This window comes from Pagrus major, chromosome 6 (assembly GCF_040436345.1).
Source record: "Pagrus major chromosome 6, Pma_NU_1.0".
In the NCBI taxonomy this organism is placed as follows: domain Eukaryota; kingdom Metazoa; phylum Chordata; class Actinopteri; order Spariformes; family Sparidae; genus Pagrus; species Pagrus major.
The window spans coordinates 15,511,893-15,538,342 of record NC_133220.1 but is presented as its reverse complement, the minus strand read 5'-3'; the positions used below and the strand labels follow the sequence as shown (position 1 = coordinate 15,538,342).

Sequence of the window (26,450 nt, the reverse complement as noted above, 5' to 3'; positions counted from 1 at the left end):
GCAGCTTTGATTTCTTTTTTATTTAATCCAAAACAATTACTTTCTACTTCATTTCTGAATGTACCTTGTGGTTTTATTTCATAAGAGCACCTGGTCCATGCATTTGCACAAGAACACAAAATAACAGACTATCTAAAGAAGAATATGGTGCTGCCTCACATGACCTAGTTACAGATTTTCTGTTGTTTGGCCCGATTAGGGATAAGAAATCTCTGAACTGCAGGTTTTTAAGCTAACTACAGCCAAACTACAACACAGGCAAGCTTGTGACCTGAAAAAGTGTCTGAGAGAAGACAAAACAGGTTGACGCACAGTATCTCACTGATAAAGCACTGATGTCTGAGCGTTAAAGCTAAAAGTGGAAATGGACTCAACACACAACTTCGTAAAATTACAGTCGTATCACTGCATCTATCTGACAACCTAAAGCCTTTAATCAGATGTAGCTACCCACAGCTCATGCATTGATTCAACGTGATGAACTGAGTGACACACACGCGCGCACACACACACACACACACACACACACACAGACAGGGCACAGGACAGTCCACTCACCCTGTTCTTCCCGTTTCAATTCAGAGAGTGTTCAGTGTCAGCTCACTGAACAGTAACGAAGTGACAGTGGCAGTGACAGTAGATAGAGACCGGTGTGTGTGTGTGTGTGTGTGTGTGTGTGTGTGTGTGTGTGTGTGCGCGCGTGTGTGTGTGTGGTCATGCTTTTCCTCAGGAAGTGATGACCAATAGAAAGGGAACTACACACATATTTTCTCTCTCTGACAGAGTCTGGGCTCAGCAGAAGTTCAGACAGCTAACTATCATGTGGTCTGCTTGTGTGTGTGTGTGTGTGTGTGTGTGTGTGTGTGTGTGTGTGCTCAAATGTATGTGGTTTCATCATTTCTTTTTTAGGTCAAATGGTCTCTTCTTAATGGTACAGTTCAAACTTGTGTATGTGTGCCCATGTGTGTAAAAGTGTATTTATGCTTTCTCCTGTGTGAGTGTGTGTGTGCGTGAGTGTCTCTGTGAGAGTGTGTGTGTGTGTGTGTGTGTGTGTGTGTGTGTGTAGGGTGGTAGACATCAGATGCAGATGATTTCCTGTTGCTTCACTCTGACAGGCGACCTCATCATGCCTCTCTGGTTGCACTTCTCTCCCCCTGTTCAGTCACTCAGTGTCGATGTGACAGCCGTGACGCACTCACTTCTGCCTCCTCATGCAATACCAACACGATACAAGCCTGCTGCTTCTCTGATTTAATTACAGAGAAAATCATAGCAGCTACTTTCTAACCAGAACGTGAGAGCTGTTGGTTTGAAAACTAGAGAGGAACACTCACCGTTTCCTATTATTATTATTATTATTATTATAATTTTAGTGAACAGATTTCAGCAGTTGTAGCAGCAAGTTAATCCTTCTTGTTTTCATTCATAGCAGATATAGCACAGTACAATCTGTCATAATGATAGAAAGGCTATTTAGAATCTCACATGATTGAACATCCGGTTGGCGGACAACAAAATTGAGCCTCTTTGGCTAACTCTGATACTTCACAGTGATGTTGATCTATGTGAATTATCCTTTAGAAATAAATAAACTTTTGAAAAGCACAGCATCCAGTAGAACTCTGACTGTATACCTCTTACACTAAATCTGTTCAAATTCTACTGTATAAAATCGCAGCAATGTTCACTCACGTTTTCTGGTCAAACCAGAGAGAAGTGGTTTCATCTTTCTGGACAGTGACAATGGGAAACTTCTGCCTGCATTTCAGTTTGTATTTAAGTTACGTGACTTTGCAGGCATGCACAAAAAATGCAAAGCAAATTTTTTTACAAAAGTGCTCCTATTGAAGGTAAAACAATTATCAAAGGCATGAGGCCAAGGAGACGGACCAATTGAAACAAGGCCCCCAGGAAGAGCAGCAGGCTTTGAAGCTAATTTGACATAGTGGCCGAACCATGTAATTGCAGCATTGTCACATGATGCACACTGGCCCAAAAATACATGAGTCAATAAGCATACATTGTAAAGGAAAAGCTGTAAAACAGTGGAAACATTTTTGGCATCAATCCACGAAAAATGACTCTTTTCACTGTCAGAATTTGATCCATTTAGTCCGGTAACATTTGAAAGGTCTAGAAAAACCACATAATCAAATTATTTTATCCCCATTCAAGTCTTTAGAGTGCATGCTGGACCATACAATGCAGAAGCTGTGGGGAACATCCGGTTAATGTTCTACTTGGAAGTTGAGCTTTTGTCACTTCATGTGCCACTGAGCAATTTTCATAGTAATGAACGCCTGTATCCAGTTCTCATCACACATCCATGGTCTAAGCTTGTCTGCTAATGTCAATCATCGACTCACCACTGTGTTACTTTGGAGGTAAAAGTTGGGCAGGTAGGGTCAAGCTTCACTCTCACACCACAAATGGGCACTGAGAGAGTAACCAATCCCTCCAACGATGCAAAGAAAATTAGAAAAAATGCTGAACTGATCGTTTCCAAGAGGGAAAGTCATTCAGTCATTTCTTTGACAGATTAAGACTGAATAGATGAGGTGACTGCTAGGTATCTGATATGTTGCCCCAGACCTCATGAAACTAATATCGATCCCCACTGTACAGACATAAATCTTCATATAAAACCTCAGGTACAAGTTGAAACTGCGTCTGAAAAACCTCAGGTGTGACAAACTGACTCATCACATCATATCATACAGTTTGTTTTTCTCTGATAAGTGCAAACTCAGCTTTACCCACCAAGCTAAACTCTTACTTTAGTGTGTTCTCACTAAAAGATTCATGAGTGGGAGCACTGTGGTTGTTGGCTCCTTGCTGCTAACGCTCTAGCTGTTGTCACCAAGGGGCTGCATCATGTTTTTTCAGTGAGCCAGCAGAAATGTGGAGCAGTGACGAATTGCTAAAGCAGAACAGAAGTGAAGTCTAGCTGAAAGGTATGATAACTGACCAAACCACACATGATGACTGTGTCAACCAATGTTAAGTGTTTTTTTAGTACTGACAGACAGTCTGAACAGCTGAGTGAATAAAGAGATAACACTTAATCTATGATCACAATTATTTGCGAGGTCAACTGTAAGGAATAACGATTTGGGAAATGTGCCTTTTTACTTTTTTGCTGAAGGGTTAGATGAGACGATCAATTTCACTCTTGTGTCTTTGCATTAAGTGTGGAGCTAGAACCAATAGGCAACTGACTTAGCTTAGAATAAAAACTTGGAAGAGCTAGTTTTCCCATGTCCAAAGTTTAAAAAATACGCCTACCATTACCCCTCATGCCGCCGACACACTATACGACTTTCAAAGTCGTCAGATTTCTGTACTGATCACATTACACAACTATAAATCTTATAATAGGGCATTTTGAAGTAGCCATTACACGTGTGATCAGCACAGAACGTAACACATTACAAGGCTTTTCAACTTTTCAGGAGGAATCCCCAGCAAATTTGTCTGGTCTCCAAACTACAGGCAACAAAATTCATGTGGAAGCGATACCAGAAAAGACGCAAGACATTGCGCAAGACAGGAGTTCTCGTGTGAGACTGGATCATTTTTTTTACTTTACTCCTCTTGCACTCTAATTTGACCTTAGGTCATTGCTGCCGTCATTCCTGGTCAAAAAAAAATTTCACACTACAGGATTTGGAGTCACTGGCAGGTACACATATTAAACCTGCTAGATCTCCTGGGTGTCTGCGATGAATCGGTAAATCTCAAACCTAAACCTCAAACATGTTAATATACAATAATAGGAAAGAGACCAAATTAGGAAACCAACGACTAGAACACCACACTGTATGATTTTATCTTCCAGCTGTCAACAGTGTGAACAGACTCGGACAGCCTGGGGTTGTTTAGTCGTCACGCCCAAATCAAAGATATAATCAGCTCAACAATCAGAACGTGAGTCCCTGCCCTAAGTTAGCAAAAAAAAAAACAAGCTAGAATCACCGCCTCGTGGTTTTATATCTCCGTGCTCAAGTCAAATCATGGCATTGCCAGAACACTTTTTGCAAAACATTAAGATGTCACAATGAAGTTGACCTTTGTCACATAATTTAATTATCCATTGTGATTGTGATGGAAAGGCTATTCTTGCCAGATTTACACTGATGATCAGGATATGTTCTACACTGCTGTCAGAATCATAATGTGAATGGGACGTGAGGTGGACCTTGTATTACAGGCGGCATGGTGACAGAAGTCCAGTGAACAGCACTCTGGGGAATTGTAAAGAAACATATCAAACCCTTTCATGCAAACAATGACAAACGTTTAATGACAAACACACACATGCAAGGGCATATAAGTACACTGAAACTATACTAAACTACTAAACTACAGGTCAGTATACAGACACATGTAAAGAGAGAGACTGAGAGGAAGAGAAAGCACCCACAGTTGTAGTATATTTCTATGTGTGTGTGTGTTTGTCTGCGTGTGTGTGTCTGGGAATCTGTAGTTTTAACAATAATCTGAGGACATGAACTTTCCCCCAATTCCTCTAAATAGTTATGAGTTAATAGTTGATGAGTCTCTTGAGCCTCAAGAGCTTCCTCGCTGGATAAGGGAAGGAGCGCTGCATGCTGTCAAGGCCTCACACTCACTCGCTCACTCACACACGCACACACACACACAAACACACACACACACACACACACACACAGATATACATACATGTATATGTGCCATACTGTCACACTGAAAGACACATGTGTATGAGGACATGTGTACACAGCGTAAACAAAGCAGTGTTCGGGGCACTCCTTCCATTTAAGACAGGAGAACCAAATCCAACCTATCTTTGTCTCACACACCCGCAAACATTAACACAAACATATACACACCTCTAAGCCTGAGAGGTGCTGCATTGAAAACAAGGCACAACGGTTAGAAAGAGAAGGAGAATGATTGTCACTTATGATGACGTCTTGTAAGTTAATGATCACGTTGCTTGAGGATGACCTGAGTTGTGGGAGTCGTGTGAGAAAGATTTATAGCTAAACTCGTGTTTTGACAGAGACGGGGAGTGAGAGGAGGGCAACACGGTAGGAAGAGGGAGAGGTACGTAGTGGGAAGGGTCATGCCCTGTTCCCCGAAGCGGAAAGGAAAAGACGGGAGTGTGCTGCCTTCAGATGCTGTTTAGCAGGACAATAACAATACAACACATGACGTGACTCTCATTCACAGAACGTACTGTAAACACGTGTGCCAGGAAAGGTGTACGCAAAAGAAACTGATTTAGAATTGTCTGTGAAAAAGGAGGGTTTGGCATGACAAAAATGAGTGCCAGAGTTGACCGTTCGCTAACCCCCTCCCTGTCACTGTCGAATCAACTGTTTGCACACGTTGAACACATTGTGCATGGGACTTTAGTGAGGAAGATACTGGGCGTACATGTTTTATCCCTTTGAAAAACCAAATTCACATGAGCTAAGGTGTAAGGAATGGATTGAACAGTGTCTTTGTGAGCTGTAATGTAAGTTTCAATTGGGGTTGGGCAATATCTTAAAATTTTCCAACTGGCCATCATCAGCTCAACAACTGGCAATTCTTGAAATATTCATGGAGGTATGTCTGCGGTATGCACAGGGTGGCGGAGTCCTCTCTCCCCACACTTGTGATATAAATTACGGTTATTTAAGTAATCCGGTTAATTTACGTTTACCTTGCCCCTTGCGAACTGACTCATGAATGACTCCCACCGCAGATTCAACAGGGAGATGTGGGCGAGCGGCGAGTTTGCAATGTTCAAAACATTTCATGTTCTTACTAAACAGAAAATACGTCCATACATTTCAGGAGAACCAAATGGAACAATTTAAATTCGCTCATGGGCATACATAATCTTTTTATATGAGCATACATCTTCTGACTTCAATTTTCTCTCTTTGACCGAAGCAACACTAGCTTAAGTTGCCTTGTTTACTCATCATAAAATACACCACATTCAACGGCGACAGAAACAAAATAAGTTGTCCAACAATCAACTCTGATTTGGTTGAAATACACACTTGATTTACTGAGTTAGATGTGGAAATATTCTGGCTCTACACACTGACATCCTGCTTTTGCTACCGGCAATCTCACTCTTTGGCTCAGGGGATGTTCACTGTGCTCCTGAGTTAGCTCACTCAATGAGATACTGTCGCTGATTAGTGTCTCTCACTTGCTCTTCAGCGAAAGACCATTAAACTAGTAAAACAAATGATGGAAATCCCCCAAGAAACCAACCAGCACTGGACTCTAATCGCAAAACCCTAGCTGCAATCGTTAGCCTCCTAGCATTACCCAAAAGCCAAGAGATAGCATATTGCTAACTATTTACATGACTTAGCGTTGTGGCTTATGTTAACAAAGGAAAAGCCCCGTTCATGACTAGGATATCCACTGTGTAGTAGTCCTCAACTGTCTGACAGCTGGTCCTGCTCGCTACTATATGAGTGTAGATGGTAGTGTTAGCAGCTATGTCTTGTTTACACTAGTCAGATCTGACATTTTCTCTTCATCATACCGTATGGTACTAACTACTTCTAAACTGCAAGAACAATGTTGTTTCTTTATTTCCATGTCCTCTGTGTGGATCATCCTTCAGTGAGGATGCAGACTTTATGCCTGTGACACAAACTACAGCTTTAGCTTTTAATGTGAGCCAGCTGGAAACAATAAAAAAAAAAAATCAGCAAGTGTTTATAATTAACCAATGGACCTGTGTGAGCTTAATTAGCTGGCTAAAACTGACAAAATCTGCCAGCAACAGTTGTCATTTCAGTTGGCAAAACTGTCTCTCTGGTTGCCTGTCTGAAATCAAGGACCTTCTGCTTCAACAATGAACAGGAATATGGAGATGTAAATCTCCCGCCCTATCATTATTAGAATAATATGGGTGAGAAAGGGTAGTTCGACAGGTGAAACAACAGTAACTAAGGCAAACGGGGCTGAGAGATCTGTCAAATTATTCAAAATCATTAAAGAACAGCCAATGACAAGAAGAGGTACAAAAAGTTTCCAGGAAGAGTAAAAGCTATTTACAGTCATTGTTCCTCTTTCATTAGCAAGATCCTTTGGCATTTAACCATTATTAACCAATATGAAAGTGAGGGGGCAGATTGCAAAAATCATACATCATCCTTAGCAAGACCTGAACTACTAATGTCTCAAGAATTAAGCCCACGGAGAACCTTGGGCACATGAAGTCTGAGTCAGTCTTAGTTCCCTCTAGAGACTGAGGTTTTGACCTGAGGAGCTGCTGTTTGCTCCCACATCTTTCTAAAAGGGAATTTAGGACAAAGGTTGCTCGATATCCCTGTCTGATGAAAAATGTATCTATGTTAAAGTGCATTGGCAAGGAAAAGTCTTCATTTTAGTGTTTATTTGTGTCAGTTGACGTGCGTCTTTATGTTTGTGTGTGCATGGGTGAACTCACGACTAGGGAACTGCCTCAGACCCGTACAGGTCCTCAAAAGCTTCAGCTTCACTGTGTGTCACTTGTTTTTTGGTAATTCAGTAAATTGTGAAATTGTTTGGAGGGACGCAACACTAACGCACAAAGGTAGCTTTATTTTCTTTCAGTTATGATAGAATTGTACACACATAAGTTGCTGCCTTCTAAAAACACTGACAGCAATACAACAAAGTCTGACAGGACAAAACAAAACAAAAATGCATTACAGAATATTAATTAGCAACTGTTTTGATTATTAATCACTAGAAAAATGGCGAAGCCTCTACTTCCAGCTTCTTAATCTGATGACAAGATCAATGTTGTCTTAAGGAAAGTGTAACAGGCTTTTTTCACTATTTTAAAGACTCAATAATGTTTTGATTCATCCATTAAATTACATGATTTAGACTCCTGTTGACCTTTTTTTGTCACTTTTAGTCAACAATGACAACAATTGTTAGTTGCAGCTCTAACAGATCACCATCCAGAACAGAAAAACATCCTACTTCTGTTGCTGTGACCATGTTTTAAGCAGGCAAACCCCATCATCTGGAAAAAAGTTCAATTTTTAGGTGCGTGAAAATTGTGGATGTGAGACAATATTAGAGAATTAAGGTGTTTTCAAATTAAAAAAGTTTGGATTTTCCCAAAAAAAGTATGGACATGGCCTGAGAGACATCCTATTCACACCTTGCATTAACGTGTGCTCTTTTCTCATCAAGACATATGACTGCATTTAATACAAAGTGTAAAGAGGTGAGAACTGAAAACATTCTTTGATGTTGTCATGAACATGAGTCACTTCTCAGATGCCAGAACGTGTTTGTGACTAAAGCGTTTTGTCCTCACCACATCTCGTCATTGTTGAGAAAAAGAGAAAATGTGAACAGGTGTAACAGTAACAACTGATTCATGTTGAAAACTGTTACGTAGGCTCTGTTGACAATATATGACAAAAAAGAAGAAAAAACTTAAACAAATGCAGCTTTCTCAGCTTTTGAGTCAAACTTGTTGACACACATTTGCCCTATAGAGTATTCCTAAAAGCTAAAGATAGAATTAGAATAAGATCACGTTGTTCAACGCTTACTCATGATTACAGACTCTCCAGTCATACTGGATGTGAGATCTAACTCTACAATACTGTAAAAAAAATAAACAGATCAAAAAAGATCTTGTTATTTATCTAAATCCCACTCATCATTAATTAAAATATAATTTACATAAATTCAGGAGGACACTTCAAATAGGATATTGTGCTTATACAGAGTACGGTGGAGACAAGATTTATTTTTCATCAGCAAACAACCGGCTTGCGTGCCACTTTTCATTTGTTGTCAAAATAAATCCAAGTCTGCAGCAAAACATGTTGCTTCTAGAAGTAAATGGTGAAATGATTAGCCTTTAAGTTAATAATTACACCTAATTTACAAACCAAATTGATGACCTTAAGGCTAAACTGTGTCAACATTGTCTCAATGTCATCTGATAAAATTGAATCAAAGGCGCCCTTTTGAAAATGTTTGCAATAACCATAAGAAAAGCTGAGTAAAAACACCAGGATGTCAGCGGTGTAGAGGCAAGAGTGGTTAACTATCTGTGGGCTGAACTGAGTGCAACACTCTTTATATTTCTCTGTGTATTTGTACAGATATAAATGTGCAGTTCATCTTCCTTCCTTTCATGCAGTGATTATGTTTAGCCCTTACAGAGGTTTCATCTATATAACCTTTTAAAGCTGCTGCAAACAACTTCTCAGAAGACTGGAACCTGTTGCTTCCTGTACTTTAAATAAACACAGATTTTCAAAACCAAGACGAATCCTGCAGTGGAGGCGTCTTTGAAAACCTGAGTTCTGTCTTTATACCAACTCAAACAAAGCTTTGCGTGGAAGCATGTTGTCTGCAGAGAGTTAGACATCGCTTTTCGGGCCGTGCGAGGGACAACATAAACATAGCATGGTATCTCAAGACACTCCTTCCGTTTATGACAACAGAGCAAAGTCCAAATCTGTCTCAGTCATTCACATACACATATTGTACATACAGCTCTTTAGCAATTATATAACTTGATCAGCAATAAATCACCAACTGGTGCTGTATCAACACTTAGTCAGACGGTCAGACTTAAAGCACCTCATGTAGAGATTACAACACACATAAGATATGTGTTTTCCTGTCTCAGAAGATTTTAATCAGATATTGTACAAGTTTCTACATTCAGTCTGTTAATAATCAAAAACTCAAACAGCTGCCAAAAAATGAACAAGTGATACACAAATACGTGAGAAAGTGCAAACAATTGTGCCCAATGCCACATAAATTCTGAATTCCACATTCAAGTATGAAAGGGATATTATGACATTAATCCAGATGAGGACTGTAAACCAGAGAAATGACCTTTTTTAACTTCTCCAAAACAGAGATTATTTCTCAACCACAAATAAATCACAAGTTCTCCAACTCTAAAATAGCCATATTACATCCGTGGTGACATGTTAACCTTTAATGAACCTAAAACACATGATATCACTCTGGCAAATGCTTAAATATTTATGGCATCGGTTTGATGAGTTATGTCCCCGCTCTTAAATCATTATGGAATTATCTGTAAAAACCTGTTACTCGAATTCAAGAATTCAACTTTTCAGGAAGTGTGAACAGTTGATTTGTACCATTACTTTCTCTTTTTTTTCTGAAATTTATTTTCAGCATCTCGCCAGCTTTTAGAGAGCATCTTACTTAGATGAAAAACAACGATTTAGCTATTGTTTATCTGACTTTTTGTCAATCGTTTGAATGTTTTTTTGGATACATATGTGGCTATTGTTATTACAGATTATTGCGTGTCTCTCAAAGACCACACAGTTGGTTTGGCATGTCTAAGCCCATTTATTACGAACAGCATTAACTTTACATAAGTGGCAGCTTATTTCAAAAGATGCTGATTGATTTGCCATCAAATGGGCAGCGACTGTTTCTCATAAAAAACTCGCTGAGATTTTAAATTAGCTTGAAACTGGTCATCTATCCAAGAGAACTGTGTATAAAGATGTACTGTTGTGTAGGATAGATAGATAGATAGATAGATAGATAGATAGATAGATAGATGGTCTGCATTTGACCAATGTCAAACAAAAACAGGCAAAAACACTTTGATTCTTTAAGTGTGAAAAGACTTGTACGACCTATGAATATCAAAAGTCAAAAGTATCCTAAATAGCTTTATATACAAAGTATTTGCTTTAAAATATCCAAATAATTCTGTTTAAGTTTTCCCTGATTGTTCGCGGAGAGATATTCACACAAAGTGATCACGAAAGACATCCACAGATACGGTGAACATCTTGACCCACCGTCGGCAGTGAAAGTCTGAGTCTTGTACAACAAAATGATGTTTGAAATTCACCGTCCAAGCGCCATTATTACATCATAATGAAACAGCATCAGGCCAGTTCAAGTCAGCCACCACGGAGCCACAAAGCAACCCTCACACAGAAGTCAGTGTCTGGCGCTTGTGTCCACATTATTGCTGAGTCACGACCAAGATTTTCCAGTCAATTCAAAAAACACAGAAGTGCCTGAGCGTTGTGCAATATCTGATGTTCCCCACAACAGACAGAAGATAAAGACACGAGAGAAGAATATATAAAATACATAGATTAAAGAAAAATCTTGTTAACTCACACAAATCTACCCCCTTAATGGGGTTGCTTTTCAAAATTGCTCGGCATTATGAACTCAGAGGGAGTGCGACAGTCTCTTACCTGAGCAGTCGTGACCACTTTGATGGTTAAAACCTCTGCTTGGTGTTTGCATGTCAGACTCACACTCACACTATGGCCCACAGACACACTATCGACCAACACCTGACTGTGTGCCAGTTGTCAGTCCTGTGACAGCAACCCCCCTCCTCCCCTCCACCTCTCCACCCCAAACATCACCACCCCCTGACTGCAGCCACTGGCAGTCTGTCACTCTCCACAAAGTGTCCACCTTAACAAGATAATCACATCCGGCCGTGCCAGTGCTCCTTATATCAGCAGGAACATTTGACATGGATGGATAAAAGAGGTTTGATTAGCTTTCAACAACTTTGAGTTCAGATAATGTGGGGTTTAATTTCACAAAGCAAGCACGCGTGTTTGTCATCAGTGGTAGGTTTTATAGATAGCCTGTACACTTTAAAATAACAGACTCTAGTGTTTAACAGATTAACTTAGTTTACGAGGTGGTTTTCAGCGCGTTGACATCCAACCAGCAGCCACAACACTCACAGCGCCCTCAGCACGCTGTAAACCGAGCGGAAGGTGACTGACCTGCTCAGTGTTTTGAAGCGCGGAGCACACGGAGCCCGCTGGCGGTTTGCTCTTGCTCTTCTCCGGCTGTGCAAATCTTTCAAGTGTCAGCCTCGAAAAGCCGCGGCGTGTCCCACTTTCCACAGGAGCGCAGTGTCACAGTGGTCAGGTCTGTTTGCTGTGGAGGCTTCTGGTCATGCTGCTGCTGCTGCTGCTGCTGCTGAGGTCGGTGCCTGCCTGCCTGCCTGCCTGCCTGTGTGTCTGTATGTCTCTCCTCCCTCCTCTCTACAGTCCCGAGGACACACGCAGCGGCATCAAATTACCCTTTAACGTCTTCAACAATCTAGCTGTGCCTTAACCTTACTCCGTTTGGGAAATAAGATTTAAAATATGTATATATTATATATATATAACGATATATTTGTTTGTTTATTAGTTCGTTCATTGTTGAACATTACATTTTGAGTTTAAGGCTGATTAAATACAGGAATAGTTCAACAGAATGAAGCTAACGTTTAGCGTTAGCTAAGCTCGATGTCTTCTCATCCCTGTGACTTTGTGGTAAAAACTAAAACTAACACTGGAATAACCGGGGAACAGCCATTATTCTGTAATATATCTGGTTCTGTCTATAGGTTATAAAATGGACCTACCAGCACGCTCAACGCTCACAAAGTAAAGTCTTATTTGATTGATCCTTATGTAAGGCAGGGGCGTGTATAAGTCACTAGGTGGCAATGTTGTGCTGTCTATCTCTCAATAAAACAGCAGTTCTTGCTGTTTGTACCTCGCAGTATGCCGTAGTTTTCAGCGGAGGCCGCCATCTTTTTTAAAGTTTACTTTTCCATGTCCTGTAAGGTAAGCAGTGTTAATAGCAGCCTGAATTATCATCAAATATTACTAAAACTTACTAACTAACTAACTAAAACCCATCCACTTAAATTGTGCATTGGTACTGTTTATTTACATCTTAAATTACATTTCTCCACTACATTTTTATGCCGTTTTTGCGACTTGGTAATTGCAGTAGCATGCAATAGCATGCTGTTAGCTCCTCCTGTGTTTCTTACTGATGGTGAGATTTGGTTAACCTGACTAGCATGCTGTGAGTCAGAAGGCACTTCAGTCTGTGTATATAGTGCTTGTTCCTGTCAGAGCTGTACTTAACTTGATTCTACAGTAACACTTATTTGAACACTATTCATGATTTTTTTTTGTTATTTGGATTATTATTTGAGTAGGAATTTATTTTTCCATGCCCTGTATGGTGATGAAGCTAACTGTGAGCCATAGAGAGGATTGTTTCTGTGAATCATTAAAACGCAGCCAAGGTCTCAACCACAATCCCTAGCCCAGTGTCTGGTGCCTTCTTCTCTCCACACCACACCCCACAACACCTACAATAAACAAAACAAGGCAGAGTCCAGGAGACGTGTAGAGAAGCTTTGGGAGTCAATATCCGCTCAGATGCTGTGGGTTACACATACCAAAACCGAAAATGTAAGTTGTAAGAGACTCCAGACAGTTACCACTCCTCATTGTAAAATGGTGGACATTGGTTTTTCTTACATTTTTAGATGTTAAACGGATTACAGAAAGACATAGTTAGCTGCCTTATTAATTGGTTACCGTTAGAGTCATTGGTAGGCAGCTTGTGATATTGTTGGACAGAGCCAGGCTAGCTGTTACCGCCAGTTTCATGTCTCTGTGCTAAGCATCTAGCATACTTAGGCTACCCCACAGGCTACTAACTCTCTGCAATAAAAACTGAATGCTGGAAAGTACAAAACAATCACATTTAGAATAATGTTACTTTATGTAATTTTTTTTACATTTTATTGGGACCATTGGCTTCATAGTATCAACTAGCTTGCTGTTTGCAAGTTACCTTATCTAATTTTCCAAAGCAACCAACACCAGTTGAGTTAGGCTGCAACTAGCTAGCTAAACTTAGCTTTAATTACAGTTTAGGTTAGTTGGCCGCCCCTGCTTGTATCTCTCTCTTTGCAAGTTAGTATCATGGATCTCGTTAGCTAGTGTAGTAATTTGACAAGCCTACATGCACTCAGATTTTACGTGTCTTGCAGTAATATCAGCTTTGACTTTGGACTTGGTGTTGGTCTCCGTTTGGTGGGTGCCAGACGTTGGTTGACATTGGCGTACTCCATTTCTAAGCTAACATTAGCTACTGTTGCACACTGTTGGAACTGTTGGAGAGTGAAGAGTGGCAAGGCGCTCTGGAGAAAACCTTTACATAGAAATAGTCTGGATTCATTTATAGGCAACCAAGAAAGTCGAGAAATGTCTCATCTTTTTTAAGTTCCATTATAATCCGTTAACACATTGGCAATACAAAGTTATGAATACATGTAAATTGTTGCATAGTCATACAAATTGTACCTTTAAGACATGAGATTACTTACCTGTCAATAAACACAGATTGTGTAGTTAACGTATTGCTTGTTGGGTTACCTCCCTCTTAGTCAATTAGTATATTAATGATAACTAATGGGGCTATTTCAGTCACATCCCTGGTATCACAATCTCGTTTGCATACATGCTTTGGGTTTATAAGGTGTGACTGAATATACCTGCTGAAAGACAGTGATAGTGGACTCAGCTCAAGTAAGTAGTCAAGGAAACACTACAAGCTTGCATTGATAAACATTTTAGTTGTGGACAGAACAATAATGTTTTTATTTATCTTTATCTAAGTGGTATACTAACTTTAAGATAAAAAAAAGTCTGTAATGATTATTTCCTTAAATTTCATCTGGATCATCTCTAAACCACTAAAACTCAGCTAACTATTAGGTGTAAAAAAAGATTCACAACAAAGTACGTGCATCTCTTGCGTCTCATTGTGCAGACTGTAAGTTTGAGGGCCTCAGTCTAACCCCAACCTAAACCTCACTATTTTTAACCCTTAATCAGACACTCAAATCTACATACTGTGTATTTTCTCTGCTGACTGAAAGCCACTGGGGTTTATCTTAATCTTATTGTATTGTGTTTATTGTTTCTTGAAATCACATCTTGTAATCTCAAGGTATTGGATGTTTTAATGTATGCCTACTAATACTGCTCACATGAAATAAAAAGAATGTTTTTCAGAAGATTGCAGATTGAATGTTCATTAAAACATGAAACATGAAAGGTGGCATCATGTGAGCCCCTCTGCTCTCTTGACTGCTGACAGATTGTGGTTAGATTAGGTTTTGAACTTCCGGTAGCACACAGTAACATGCAACGGGCAGCAGATCAGCCTGGTGAAGAAACTTTTCCACTATCAAAAAGTTCAGTCCATGAAGAAATAAATGTTCCTGTTTTTGACTTGACCAGACTCTGACCTCTTCTCTGGTCCAGCGATACAGCTCCTACATGACATGGTGGCTGGGTATGTAGGTGAAAGGACTTTAATATTCCTATTCAGTTTGGATTTTTGTACACCATAATTTGTATCCATGGTTTTGCCGCAATTTACTTGAAACGGCCATTATATTTCATTCACCACAGAAACTTTAGTTTAAAAATGACATCAGTGTTAATGCCCTAATCATACTCTCTGGTTTGGTGTTAGCAGCGAATTGGTCCTTCGATTTGCAACAAAGAAATATTAATACATTTATTCCATACAGGCACACAGACTCCACCTTATGAAACAAAAAAATTTGACAAAAAGTTACATAAAGTTATCCAAAAGTGCCAATTAAAAACACAATACAAAATAAATAACTGTAGAAATCAGTAACGATGTAACTCATTGTAACAATGACAGTGATGCGTCTCGAAAATCAAGGCAAAGTTTAGCTCTTGCATGTAGCTTTACAACCTGTTTTAAAGCATTAAAACACAAAAGACACAAAGTGTAAGTGTAGTTCAGTAAGTTCAGCACTTTCACTTTGCAGCAGTCATTTCACCTGCCTTTGAACTATCATAACTCGATACCATGAACTAAGACAGCTGGCACACTTTGCTTATTTACAGACCTACACTCGCACACACATTTTCCTGCTCTCTCTCACATGCTGAAACGTCCTCCCCACGCAGAATTTCTATGTGCTCAACTAAAAAGAAATGACGCCCTTGAGAGTTTTGCTGTAACAAACAAAACGAAGCAATATTTTCTAACTGTTTATACAGTTGACTCCCAGAGGACAGGAGCTCTGGTATCTGAAAATGTTCATCATCAAAGCGCTTGTGTATCTTTACAAGACTCTCCTACACAGTCATGGCACTTTAATTATTATAAAGTGGAACTGAGATAACCATTTTTCAGGCCTATGGCGGGAGCAAGCTGTTCAAAATTGATCAAAATGGCTTGATATTGCCCTCAATCCTCAAACATCAATCAATTTTGGAACTAAATCTGGATATTATAGTGTTTAACCAATGTAATGATGAGCCTTCACTCCACACGTCCTCGCTCTGTCTGGCTCCAACAGGGTGGGATGAGCACCAACACAAACAGGGTTTGGCTAGTATAGGCTTGCTTTGGTGCGTTAGCCACCCACGTCCATGTCCCTATGAGCAATCTAATGGAGACGTTCCCACAGATCTCCAGTGACGTGGTCATCCCATGGACCAAGAACCAAAGGCAGACCGTGCTTCCTCTGCCTTAGTTGTACATTGAAGCGTATGAAGAGTTTGCGTGAGAAGTTCTGTATACGTGATTCACATCATCTGTCATGGCAGGCTTTGTTGGAGAAATGGCTCTGTCCGTCAGATTTGTATTTAAAAGTTTAAAATCGCTTATACCTTTTAAATTTGGTATTAGTTTAACCACATGCACACACACACACACACTGTTGTAAGTGTTGTGGTTTATATTAAAGATGTAAAACTGTTAGAAGTACACATTGAAAGGGCCTCTTTCCTCCCACTTTATGTAAATTTTACAAAAGTTTGACATCAAAGTTAGGACATAAAAAAGAATTTGAGTGACAAAACATGAGAAAACTGCTGTTATGTGCAGAGTAAACTAGATTGTTATGGAGTGGATATCTTAGATGTATGTTTGTAGTTTCTATGTGTCTTTCTATGTGTTTGTAGTTCTATGTATGAAGGTGATGCTAATCAGTGTTAATGTGTAAAGTTTAGAGGGGGTATGTGTGAGATGCTGGCAATGCGAGGGGTGAGCAGTATGACATGACGAAAGAAAAACCAAAAGTAAGAATCATTAAGGGTCATCATTACTGTCTCCACCTTGTAGCTTTTATGATCAGTACCTCGCAGTACTCACAGGGCCAATAATGACAGCAGTGATGGTTTTTGACTCATACATTTGAGGTAGTCTAAAGAGTGTAAGCGATCTTTCTGATCGTCAGGACTCACAATAAATGCACTGTGGTAAATATGTGTGCAACCAAACGAAAAGAGTGGAGAGAGTTGTTAGGACAGGGCTCATGTGGCAGCCTTTACAGTGACTGGGAGCACTGGGCCCAGGTGCTCCCAGTCACCAGAAGCAGACAGTCCTTCCATTTTAAATAAACCTGCAAGAGAAGAGCAAACAAGGCACATCCAAAATGACCCAGAGGATTGTAAAACTTATTTAAATGCTCCACAACAAGCACCAATCTTTGCAGATGAGAAGTGTTCTCATATGTAATATTTCCATGTGTATATAGTGCCATCTGCTGGCTCAGCACAGGCAGTTTAACCCAGCCCTCCTCCAGTAGGGAGCTCATGACTATGTTTGAGGTTTCTTGCATTGACTTTGAAAGGTACAAAATAAGGTCTTTTCCCCTTCTGTATTATTAATGAAATATATTTAATATGGAGAATGATTTAAAACCATATGGGTTGAGAGTACAACAATTACTAATTTCTTCATGACCATCCTGTGATCATAAAGCCATGGATGTCTTCATAATTGTCAGAATCAGAATCAGCTTTATTGGCCAAGTATGTGTACACAAACAGGGAATTTGACTCCGGTATTTGTATAAACTGTTCAAACAAACAGCGCTGCCTTTGACCTTACGCTATAAACTCTCGATAAAGCATTCAATGATGCCTTTGTTGTTGTCAAATAAAAGAATCACAAGTTTCAGATTACAGACTTCCCAACCTGTACAGCATATACAACCCTTTATCCTCAGACCCTTGGCGTAGGGAAGAAAATGTCTGAAAACCTTTTATTAATTACAATGGTATGACCTTTGCTCAGTCAATACAACAAAGGTGAATTAGTTATATACTGTATACTTATATTTATTTTAAAATCATGTCACAGTTGGCAGAATAATGGAATATTCTGTGCACTGCACACCGAAATAAAGTCTTTGGTGCATTAAAACAGCTGAAAACTGGTTTTCGTGGTTTTTTCCACCTGATATGAACTTTGAATCCACCATTAGCATGCCTTTTCGTCATATTAGGAAAATAGCCAAAGTACAGCAATTTCTCTAATGGGCACTTACTGGAAGACTATTACATGCTTTTATCATAATGACTTCATGGTTTCTATCAGTGGACAGCAAGTTGTTGAAACACTTTAATCAAGGCAGTTTATGTAATATGAAATGTCGCTATACCTCACTGAACTGTCCACCTACATAAAACAGAAAAGAATGGTCATAATTGAAGCCAAGATATCTTTACTTTCTGTCCCTAGACTGTGTCAGGCTGCAAAAGACTGAATCTTACATTTCCCGAATGAAACTCAATGTACTCTTTTCATAAGCCCTTCCCTACGTGGTACCCATATCGCTCTATGCCCCAAGTCAACCCAGTCGTCAGAATAAATGTTGGCAATGTACGTTCTGCAAACCAAAGATATGTTGTACTTTATGTTAATTTTCTATTTTCTATTGTCACAATGCTGTGGTCTGGTTAGGTTTAGGCACAAACACCACTTGGATAGGGTTAGGAAAATATCATGTTTTGGCATAAAATACCTGTTTGGATCGCCGCAAACTCAGTTGGAGTTGTCCCAAGGTGTCATTGTAAGCAGCTGTTTTTGTCACCACGAACACGGCGGGAGATGACCCGACTTCCCGTTAAAAACACCCTTTTTGGGTCGCAACAGAACAGCTGGAAATTGTCAAAAATATCCACTCGTTTCACACACAAATGTTGAAATGCAGCCTTGAAGCGTGGGTGCTAGCCTGGCAACCTTCTCACCTGCAACTCCACTGCCATCCCCTCCACTTTAGGACATGAGAGTTAGGTCATAAGCATGTAATGTGAACATGATATGACACGTTTAGTAGAAATGTCAATACATAGCCTATGACATGGACAAATGTGAAAATATCAGTGGATGCAGAAACATTAAATGCCAACATTTAACCCTGCCGACTGGACTACCCCTGTTTGTAACACAGGCTTTCTGTTATATATTATGCATTCTTCAGCACTGACAATGTTGACACCATCAAAATTATTTCTGACAAAGCTCCTCAAAAGTCACAGAAGACATTATTCATTGCTTTCACAACATCTTTATGCGTCCCTTAAACAAAAAGCACAGCCACCGCCATGAATCTTACTTAGTGAATCAGTGGAATGATGGAACCACATCTTTATTAACTTTTATCTGTACAGAAAAAAACCAAAAACATTACCAGTCACCAGATCATGCAAAGCAGTATTGCGTTACAAATAAAAACACAATACAAAACAAACAATATATATACTGTACCATAAATATGGAGCCTCAAAAAATAAATCAATCGATCAATATATTACAAAAAATAAACTCCTGAGATGACACATACATACATACATACAAATACAATATGTTATAATTTACTTTCAACATAGTACTGGAGATGGATAAGCAGACAGGTTGATATGCGGTTTTTAAGTGGTTTTTTTTGTTGTTGTTTTTTTTCTTTTTCTATTTACTTAACTTGAAATGCAGCAACTCAACTGAAAATGACCAGTCAAGGTGCTGGGTTCATTCCAGGTTGCCTTAAATTCAGTCCCACGATACAAACAGGGTTCATCAGAAAAACCAACAGTTTAATATGGCGTATTAATCTGAAAGCCAGCTTCTGACTGCAGCACAAAGCAACCTGGAAAGTCGCCACTGAACGGAACCTTAAAGGGAATGTAAGAATAAGGTATTTAACAGATACACATGTCCTGTATGTATGATCATATTTATATTTATAATGGGGTGACAGCGCTCAACAGTCATGTCGAGGTGTTATTGCACTACTGTCTCAATGTCTTTTCATGAGAATAATCAACAAATTACAATACTGTTGATAGATCTACACAGAGGTGAAACAAGAGATCACCAGTCACAGCTACAGACAAGAGTCTTTTTACTCTTCGAAATGCATTCACTTACTTTTTAAGGATTGATTTATTCAGTCTGGTGCTCTGGGCCAAATCCCAATGCACCCAAAGTTACACGAGTTGCTATCGATTTCGCCCTCGATACTTCAGCATTCAAACACTTTGAGCAAATGAATGGATTTCGAGTTGTAATCGACCCAGGCCTGTACAGCTAACAAATGTAGCTGTGATTTGAAAACATGTTCACAATAAGGCTACAACATCTAGAGAGAGAGGGAGAGAGAGGGAGAGAGAGAGAGAGAGAGAGAGAGAGAAGGAGAGAGAGGAAAACGGAGGGAAAACTCAACACTGATAGAGCTCCCACCTGCTCCAAAAGTCACACCGAGCCACTTGGAGGAGCCATGCATAACAATTGAACACAGAGGAACATACACATATTTCCAACTCCCTCACACAACAATGAACTTCAAGGCTTGTAAGACGAAAAAAGGGGGCAGCAATGATGAGCCCGGTAGACAGTAGCCAAGGACCAGAGACACAACGGCTGGATTTACACAGGAACAATTGATTTTTTCACTCACATACTTTCACTTAATGACCAAAACTTGATTCACTGTGGGAGAAACCATCAAATGTCAAATATCTAATTATTTTTTTTAAAAACGTGTATGAATCCAGCCACTGAATGAAAGAGTTATGTCACTGACAACAGCTAATTGAAACAAGCTACTGGATTTTTTTGTATATTATTGGCTTATCTCCCATTATAGTTATATATGTTTGTATTTATATACTGTATATATATATATGTGTGTATATATACTGTATTTACATTCCATCTGTAGTCTTTACTGTTATACTTTCCATATACTGTGTTCCTTAAAGTGTGCTCTGGGAAAAATAGACATTTTGTAAATCTATTCTATTCTATTCTATTCTATTCTATTCTATTCTATTCTATTCTGTATCAATGACGTAACTCCTTCAGTCCAATTACTCTGGCACAGCATCATTAGCTGAATATCCCAGCAGGCCTCACTGTTACTCACACAGTGAGGCTGAAAAGGGAGGAGAAGAGGGATGGGGACGGAGGGGATACAGTACAGTTAACACACAAAGTTTAATCTCAGACTGGTTCACATTTAATGTCAATCAAGTCATCACTGGCCAATAGTTAAATGGGGGTGGGCCAGAATCAAAAAGGAGCAGACTACGGTTTCGGCTGTGTCTAGTCAGAAAAAAGGCTGGCGAAGGACTTTCGGAGGTTGCGGATGGTCTCGGCCTTCGCCTCGTCTTGGCCATCACCTCCGGAGCTCGAGACCCCGCGGAAGAAAGTGGAGTCGCTGAAGGCGTTGAAGGCATTGGTCAGGGACTGGGACTTACTGGGGAGGGAAGGGGAGGAAGAAGAGATACAGGAGAACAAAGGGGGGAGAGGAGGGAAGGAAGGAAGGATGCAGGGAGGAATGAAGGAAGGGAGAAGAGGATTACGTGAATGTTAGTAAAGGAAGTTAGGGGGAATGGTATGGAGGGAAGACAAATAGGGAAATGTGTAGGGGGCCAAAAAGTCACAAAAACTTTATTTGTACAATTATCTTTGAAAAACATCCCAAATTGTTAACACTGTTATTCATACATAAGCAGTTTATGAACATATAATAAATTGTTTATAACACATCTGAATGTAGTAATAAGCAGATATAAGGACAAGTGGTCATTAATGTACAGTATTTTAAATAATGATATGTGTTGCATAATTAATGTTATATTGTCATTTATTATTGGTTTGTGACTCAGTGGCTACATTGCATTGTGGGTAATGTAGGCACGCTGGTCTAACATTGCACTCCTAACGCTGTTTGACTCATTATGGAGAGTTTAAAAACAAATGATCAAAACTGAGAGAGCAGAACCAGAGACATATCCTTCTTTATTCCACACATTCTTCCTCCTTTAAAAACCTGGGGCCTACATTGCCCACAATGCAACTTGGCCGCTGAGTGACAATGTTGGCAATTTATTTCAGATTACATGCAGCTTCCTCTGGAGCCACAAAAGGCTTCATAATACATTTTTCACATATGTAGTGGTACTGTTTAAGACAGTTTAATGGGTAAAATTGGTGGCGTTACCCTTTAATATCACTGTACACTGCCACATATCTGCTTACAGCTACATATTAAATGTTTATATACTGCTTATGAATGCTAAATAGGGAGCTTTAATAAAGTGTTACCCAAAGTGTTACCAGTTGGACTGACACTTTTAAAAAAAATATTCTATTGATTGGAATTCAGTGACATACATTATCTTTCTATAGAAGAGTTGATTTTGAGATTTAATTTTGTATCCTAAACACAAAGTATGGCCCATTGAAATGCATGTCGTTGCATTATCAACAGTGGGTTGATAATACGGCTCTTACTTCAGCAGAGGATGGGTCTTCTGCTGGGATCCTGGCTGTTCTTCCACAGGGGCCTCACCCTCAGCGGGGGCCGCGGCTGCTTCAGCTGGGACAGACTCGGGGTTTGGGGAAGGAGAGGGCGGCTTGGCCTGGGGCTGAGCCTTGGCTGGAGACTGGACATTAGTTGGGGACTGGCTGGCTTTGGCTGGGGACTGAACCTGTGCTGGGGCAGGGGCTGAGGCAGCATCTGAGGCCTGAGTGGGTGCTGGGGCTTCGGCGGCAGGTTGGGGTTTGGGCAAAGCTTTGGGAAGAGGTGGGGTTTGTGGCTTTGGCTGGATCTGTGGCTTTGAATTCCTGCGTACAGGAGGGATGGGCTTTACAGGTGGTGTGGGTTTAGGGGGCAGCTCTTTTGGTTTGCCAGGAGCTGGGGATGGGGAGCCCTGAGGCTGGGGCTTGGGCTGCTCTGTAGTAGGAGCTGCTGCTGCGGGAGTAGCCGGAGCTGGTGCTGGAGCAGGAGGGGAGGCTGATGGTGGTGGTGCTGCTGCTGCTTTGGTTGGGGGAGAACCTGGAGCTGCTGCGGCTGCTTTAGGGGATGATGGTGAAGCTTTAGCCGGGGATGACGGTGAAGCTTTGGCTGGGGCTGGGGAAGAAGCAGAGCCCGCGGTTGACTTTGCGATGGATGGGGCTCTTGTCATTGGGGGAGGCCTCGGCACTGGAGGCTTGTTGACTGAGCCCGCCCTCTGGATTGGACCTGGCTTCTGAGCCTGAGCTGGTTTCTGAGCTGGACCTGGACCCGGTTTCTGGGCCTGGCTGGGCTTTGGTACTGGTTCAGATGCTCTCTTAGCTGACTCTGACGATTGCTCTACACTCTGTGATTTCACTGGTGCACCTAAAAGATTGAGACAACACAGTTAAATTAGATTATAGTTTGATCGCTATTTAACAGATAAAAGCAAGAAAAGCAAAATAAAAAAAGCAAAAGGACAAGTAAAGAAATAAATAAGCATAATTATTTCTTCAATCTAGCTCCTGTTTTTTAAGTGCAGCAGTTAGAAAACCAGCCGTCTGTAACACTCACCAAAGACCAAAGCAGAACATGATACAGATATGAGCTTAAGTCTAGACATGCCCATTCACATGATGACCTCTCACATTCATAGAAATCCTAACCAACTCATCTGGAGCCAGGGACTACAGTGACCAGCAGGGGGCGGCAGATCAATAGTTAAGAAGGTGTGGTGACTCGCCTATCATGCCAAATATCAAGTGTTGGTTGCTTTTATGCACAACAGCTCATGTGATGTAAGGATGTAGTGTGGTGATAAAAAGAGGCAACGAGAGGAAAGGAAAGCAAATAAAAGAAAGGAAATACAATTAAGATAAATTATACAGTCAAGAACGAATATCAAAGAACTTAGAAACTCAAACACAGGCAGAAAAGCAACTCATCATGCAGCACAAAAAACTGATTACACATGCTGAGAAAGAAGAGACTGGGCAGGGATGAGTTTCCAATGACTCATAATTAACTTTCCAGGATGCAGGATTATAGTCTTGTTGTAAATCACACATTTAAAGGATAAGTTCACCCAAAAAAAGAAAACATTCTGCCATTATCTGCTCACCCGCATGCAGAAGGAAAGTCTGGTCAAGTTTTATAGTTCATTAAACATTTCTGGAGCTTTGAAGCAAAACAGTGCTGCAGCATTCTCCTAAGCAACTGAAGTAGATGGGGACTTGTTTTAAAACGTAAAAAAAAAAAAAAAAATCTGACAAAAACATAAAATTATAAAAATCTGCCGTTACTCAAGTCTCTGGAAGCCCAGAGATCCCAAATATATTTCTGAAAAGACGTTATTCACAGCCTCAATGCATGGTTGAGCTTGTGCGGGGATGAGCAAATAAGGACTGAATTTTCAATTTTGGGTGAACTTATCCTTTAAAACCTTTTATAAAAGATTTTTTTGAAGAAAGCTTGGAAGGAGTATATAATTTATGATTACTGTATACATTTATATTTAGGATCTTAATGACATTATATACATGATCTTGTTCACGTTCTATGATCGCTACAAAAACCTTCATGAAAATTCATCCCAGACGTATCTGTAGGGCAGCTAAATGGCTATGAGTCTTACGTTTTATCAGCTTTGTTTGAGAGTTTGTCATAAAGCATCCCAACGGTTGCTTGGGACTCACGGCACATAAAAACCAAAGAAAATACCATTTGTACAAACGCAATTTGTAAAAGGAGACACAAACAATTTGCTTGGATACAAACCCTGAATTAGTTATTATTGTTAGCTATGTTTGTTTGTATAGCTCTCATAATTATACATTTGTTGAATGCTTTTTCTAAAGAGGCAGTTCAGCTATGTAAGTGAACAAACTGGCAAACTTTTAGACCTGTGTTTCTGCTAAACTAAACCTCTTCATATCAATTAGGAAGGATCAAAACAACTAAAATTTACAGCCAGATAGTGTGTTTAGATCAAATATCAGAAATTCAGTGGTTCAGAGTTCCAAGCAAATTAGCAATGACCATGCAGAGAAAGAAAAAGATGCATATTTTCTTCGAGACTTTTCATTAATCACGTAACCAGGTTTGATAATTGCCAAGAAAAGTATGCATTGTGTACCGTATGAAGCCACTTTGTCTTGTCTCAGGTATCATAACACAGAACATTTAGGGTTAATTTACAACCAAAGACAACACCGAGCAGTAATTCACAAAACATTCAGGTCTTGGAAAGGGGATTTGTTGCTTGACAGGAAGTTTTGTTCACCATAAACTGATTTTCACCAGAACAATAAACATGATTTAAAGATGACGAGAAGGATTCAAAAGCCGAGTATTAATCACCACTAAGACAGAAACACAACTGAGCTGACCAGAACTTGCATAGTGATCATGAGCAGCACATTTAAAGGGTAACACCACCAATTTTACAAATTAACGTGTGTTTACAGGGCATGGGGAGTATTTATGCATGTGAAAAAAGTAGTAGGAAACGAGGAAGCTGCATGTAATCTGATTAATTGCCTCCAATGATGTCACTCAGTGGCTAAGTTGCTTTGTGGGTGATGTAGGCGTCCGGTTTTGAGAAGCAGCCCACTGATCTAGCATTGTACTCCAATAACACTGTTGGACAGCTTAAAAACAAATGATCAAAATCGATGCAGCAGAACCACAGATATCGCCTTTTTAATTCTTTTTCAAAACTTGGTGCCTACATTACCCAAAATGCAACTCAGCCAATGAGTGACATCACTGGAGGCAATTTATCAGTTTCCTCTGGAGCCACAGAAGGCTTTATACTACTTTTTCAATATATGTAGCAGTGCTCCTCAAAACATGTTAACACACTTTGATGTTTAAAATCGGTGGAGTCGCCCTTTAAGAAGGGATCTTAATTACTTTCCATTTAAGAATGCATGTAAAATAAACATGTAAAAATAAGCTCATGTCTGCCACTGTCCAATCAGGAAGATTAAAATAAATTAAACTGAAATCTTACTTGCACATATTCATCTCTAACTATTCATGTAAAACATAAAAAGCTGGCATTCCTAAAACAACCAGCAGAAATACATCGAACATGACATGGAGTACTGGCACATCCATGCAAAACGACAAAAAAGGAATTCAAGATAATTAACAAACATGCAAACACACACGGAAAACAGTACAACAACAACAATAATAATGGCTTTGTTAATTGAGCATGTTATACCACTGCTTTTATCAGGCACATTTAGTTTTAACAGCCCTGAGCACAAACATCACCACACTCACACAGACACTATGGCTGCAATTAAACCCAACAGGCTGGATAAATGCACTGCACTGTACATTTGTTTGTTAAGTCAAGTGGTAAAAGTTCTACAGAAACAACGCTCTAGTTCAAACAGACAGCAGAGATCTTTTTCTTTTCCTGGACCCAGATTACTGCAGCAATCATCGCTATCTACGCTGAATCCATGAAAACAGTGCGTTAGTTTAAGGCAATGATGACGGACAGTGTTACCTTCAA

The 26,450-nt window shown here is 39.9% G+C and overlaps 2 protein-coding genes across 5 annotated transcripts in view; both read right to left on the bottom strand.

Moving 5' to 3' along the window:
• pparg (peroxisome proliferator-activated receptor gamma) overlaps positions 1-12,004 on the bottom strand; it is a 34,121-nt gene extending 22,117 nt beyond the window's left edge. Inside the window, exon 1 of one of the 4 annotated variants that reach the window (XM_073467473.1) lies at positions 11,787-12,004. Coding sequence is in view for 1 of the 4 variants with exons in the window: in XM_073467471.1 (XP_073323572.1) it covers positions 11,235-11,286 (52 nt within the window). In the remaining 3 variants the exon portion in view is untranslated. Of the gene's footprint in view, positions 1-11,234; positions 11,301-11,786 lie in introns of those variants that run through there. The other 3 variants (XM_073467472.1, XM_073467471.1, XM_073467474.1) reach the window with 3 other exon arrangements.
• Positions 12,005-20,957: 8,953 nt separating this feature from the next.
• The window catches only part of syn2b (synapsin IIb), an 88,560-nt gene continuing 83,067 nt past the window's right edge, over positions 20,958-26,450 (bottom strand). The window contains exons 13-14 of the mRNA XM_073467999.1: positions 22,438-23,305; positions 20,958-21,397 (exon numbers count right to left, since the gene is read on the bottom strand). Coding sequence (XP_073324100.1) covers positions 21,244-21,397; positions 22,438-23,305 — 1,022 coding nt within the window. The 3' untranslated portion in view covers positions 20,958-21,243. The remainder of the gene's footprint in view (positions 21,398-22,437; positions 23,306-26,450) is intronic.